Source organism: Neophocaena asiaeorientalis, unplaced genomic scaffold (assembly GCF_003031525.2).
Source record: "Neophocaena asiaeorientalis asiaeorientalis breed wild unplaced genomic scaffold, Neophocaena_asiaeorientalis_V1.1 scaffold43, whole genome shotgun sequence".
NCBI lineage: Eukaryota > Metazoa > Chordata > Mammalia > Artiodactyla > Phocoenidae > Neophocaena > Neophocaena asiaeorientalis.
In genome coordinates, this window is record NW_020173674.1 from 160,248 (window position 1) to 162,582 (window position 2,335).

General features: G+C 63.0%; 1 protein-coding gene across 1 annotated transcript in view; it reads left to right on the plus strand.

Moving 5' to 3' along the window:
- The window catches only part of B4GALNT4 (beta-1,4-N-acetyl-galactosaminyltransferase 4), an 11,737-nt gene that overhangs the window by 3,921 nt on the left and 5,481 nt on the right, over window positions 1-2,335 (plus strand). The window contains exons 5-10 of the mRNA XM_024748912.1: window positions 52-142; window positions 221-321; window positions 486-553; window positions 746-824; window positions 2,027-2,093; window positions 2,224-2,335. Coding sequence (XP_024604680.1) covers window positions 52-142; window positions 221-321; window positions 486-553; window positions 746-824; window positions 2,027-2,093; window positions 2,224-2,335 — 518 coding nt within the window. The remainder of the gene's footprint in view (window positions 1-51; window positions 143-220; window positions 322-485; window positions 554-745; window positions 825-2,026; window positions 2,094-2,223) is intronic.

Below are 2,335 nucleotides of genomic sequence, written 5' to 3' on the forward strand. Positions count from 1 at the left end.
CCGGGCAGCAGTGGGCGGGGGCCTTGACGTCAGAGGCCGCTGCCCCCCCAGACTCGCACCACCGTGAAGAAGCTGGCTGTGTCCCCCAAGTGGAAGAACTACGGCCTCCGGATTTTCGGCTTCATCCACCCGGCAAGAGATGGTGCGGGGGGACGGGGATGTTGGGGGGCAGGGTGTCATGAAGCCCCCACCGACCCCTGAGCCCTGTCCTGTGGCCTAGGAGATGTCCAGTTCTCCGTGGCTTCGGATGACAACTCTGAGTTCTGGCTGAGCCCAACCGAGAGCCCGGCGGGTGCCCAGCTGGTGGCCTTTGTGGGCAAGGTACCCCCACGCGCAGCCCAGCCCCTCCATCCACACCCATTGTCTTCGTGGGCCTCCTGCGGCTTGGTCACCTGTCCCCTCCAGCTTCTCAGGAGTGGGGACTGGATGGGGCTGGTGCCCCAAGGAGAGGGTGAGCCCCCTGTCCCTTCTCTGTTACCCTCCAGACTGGTTCGGAGTGGACAGCACCTGGAGAATTCACCAAGTTCAGCTCCCAGGTGTCCAAGCCCAGGCGGTGAGTGACTGTGGGAGTGTGTGCATGAGTGTGTACCCGTGTGTGTGTCTGTGTGTGAGGACTAGGTGACACGTGCATGCGTGAAGCCGCTGTTGCTATGCTGCCCCTCAAGCCCCACCTCCTGTAGGCTCCCCATCTGTTTGGGGCTTCTGGGGCATGGCGGGCCCGCCCCCTCACTCCTCCCGTCCCCAGGCTCATGGCCTCCCGGAGGTACTACTTTGAGCTACTGCACAAGCAGGATGACCGCGGCTCGGACCACGTGGAAGTGGGCGTGAGTGCGGCTGCCCTCTGAGGGCTTCTGGAGACCCCACCTCCCCTGCCCTGCCCTCCTCTTTCCGGCCACTCCCCGCAGGACAACGATGTGGACCCCGCCCGCCTCCCCCAGAGAAGCTTCCCATCTAGCTGACAAAGCAGGTGCTCAGGGACGGGACGGGGCTTGTGCTCACAGAGGAAGTGACCCTTGAGCAGATTCTTGAGAGCTGAGAGACATTCACAGGGAGACCAGTGGGGAGAGAATCTAGGGTGCAAAGATGAATTCCAGGTCTCGAGAACAGCAGAGGAATGGAACCACCTGGAGTCTTCTGGAACTCCAAGCAGTCTGGTGGCCAGATCCAGCAGGGCTTCCTCCTAAGAATGAGGCAACTGGATCTGCATTTCAGGGAAAACCCTCTGGCCACTGCCTGTTGGGAGGGATTTTCGTGGGTGGCCATCCATCGGTCCCTGAACCAGGGAGGTGGGAATAGAAGAAGTGGAAGGTCCAGGGGAGGGGGGGCGGTGGGGAGGGAGATGCCCAGCGACTGAGAGCCTGAGCCTGGCTGGGTGTGGGGTGATGACCAGGGTGGGCTAGGGGGTGGTGGGAGGTTGCAGGTGTCTGGTTTGTGTGTGGTGGGTATCACGCCGGCTCAGCTTAGCAGAGGGCCCAGCCTGCAGATGCAGATTTGGGGTGATCTTGTGGAAGCCGGGGGAGTGACTAAGGGCCCAGGATGAGCTGGGAAGGGAAGAGGGCCTGGGACAGCCCCCAGGAAGCCCAACATGAGAGCGGTGGGGGAGGGAGAGTCTGCAAGGGAGACTGGGAAGGCACAGCCACAGAAGTGGGGGAAGTGGGGATGAGGAGGTCCAGCGGGGAGCTGGGGGGCCAGCTCTGACCTCCAGAAGGGCAGTGGCTGCAGAACCGGGGGGAGGTGGGGGCAGAGGTCATAACCAGAAGGTCCGGAAGCACCCAGGGTGTCAGGAAAGGCATCCTCACCTGCCTCCAGGGACCCCAGCCTTCTAGGCCTCTCCAGCTTCCCTGCTGTGCCTTCTCAGGACCGCTTTCCCATCCACCCCCCCACCCCAAGCTTCCTGCATCCGTGAAGGGGTTGCCCCTACTAGTTCCCCAGCCCCACGTCAGGGAAGATTCACTCCCCCCTGACCCAGCTGTGTTCCCACCTTGACCCCCATCCTTTGGCCCTGACCACCCTCTCCAACCCCCAGTGGCGAGCCTTCCTGCCGGGTCTGAAGTTCGAGGTCATAGGCTCTGCTCACATCTCCCTGTATACAGGTGCGGAGCCCAGTGCCTCTGGGGAAAGGGGAGGGCTCCTGATGGGCGGTCTCTTTGGGGTGGTGTCTGGATATGGGTGAGGAGGGATCTCTAGGAACTCCTGGGGTCCCCACACGTCCTCTGCCCCTAGATGAGTCAGCCCTGAAGATGGACCACGTGGCCCACGTGCCCCAGTCTCCAGCCAGCCACGTTGGGGGGCGCCTGCTGCAGGAGGAGCCCAGAGCTGACATGCTGCGGCCGGA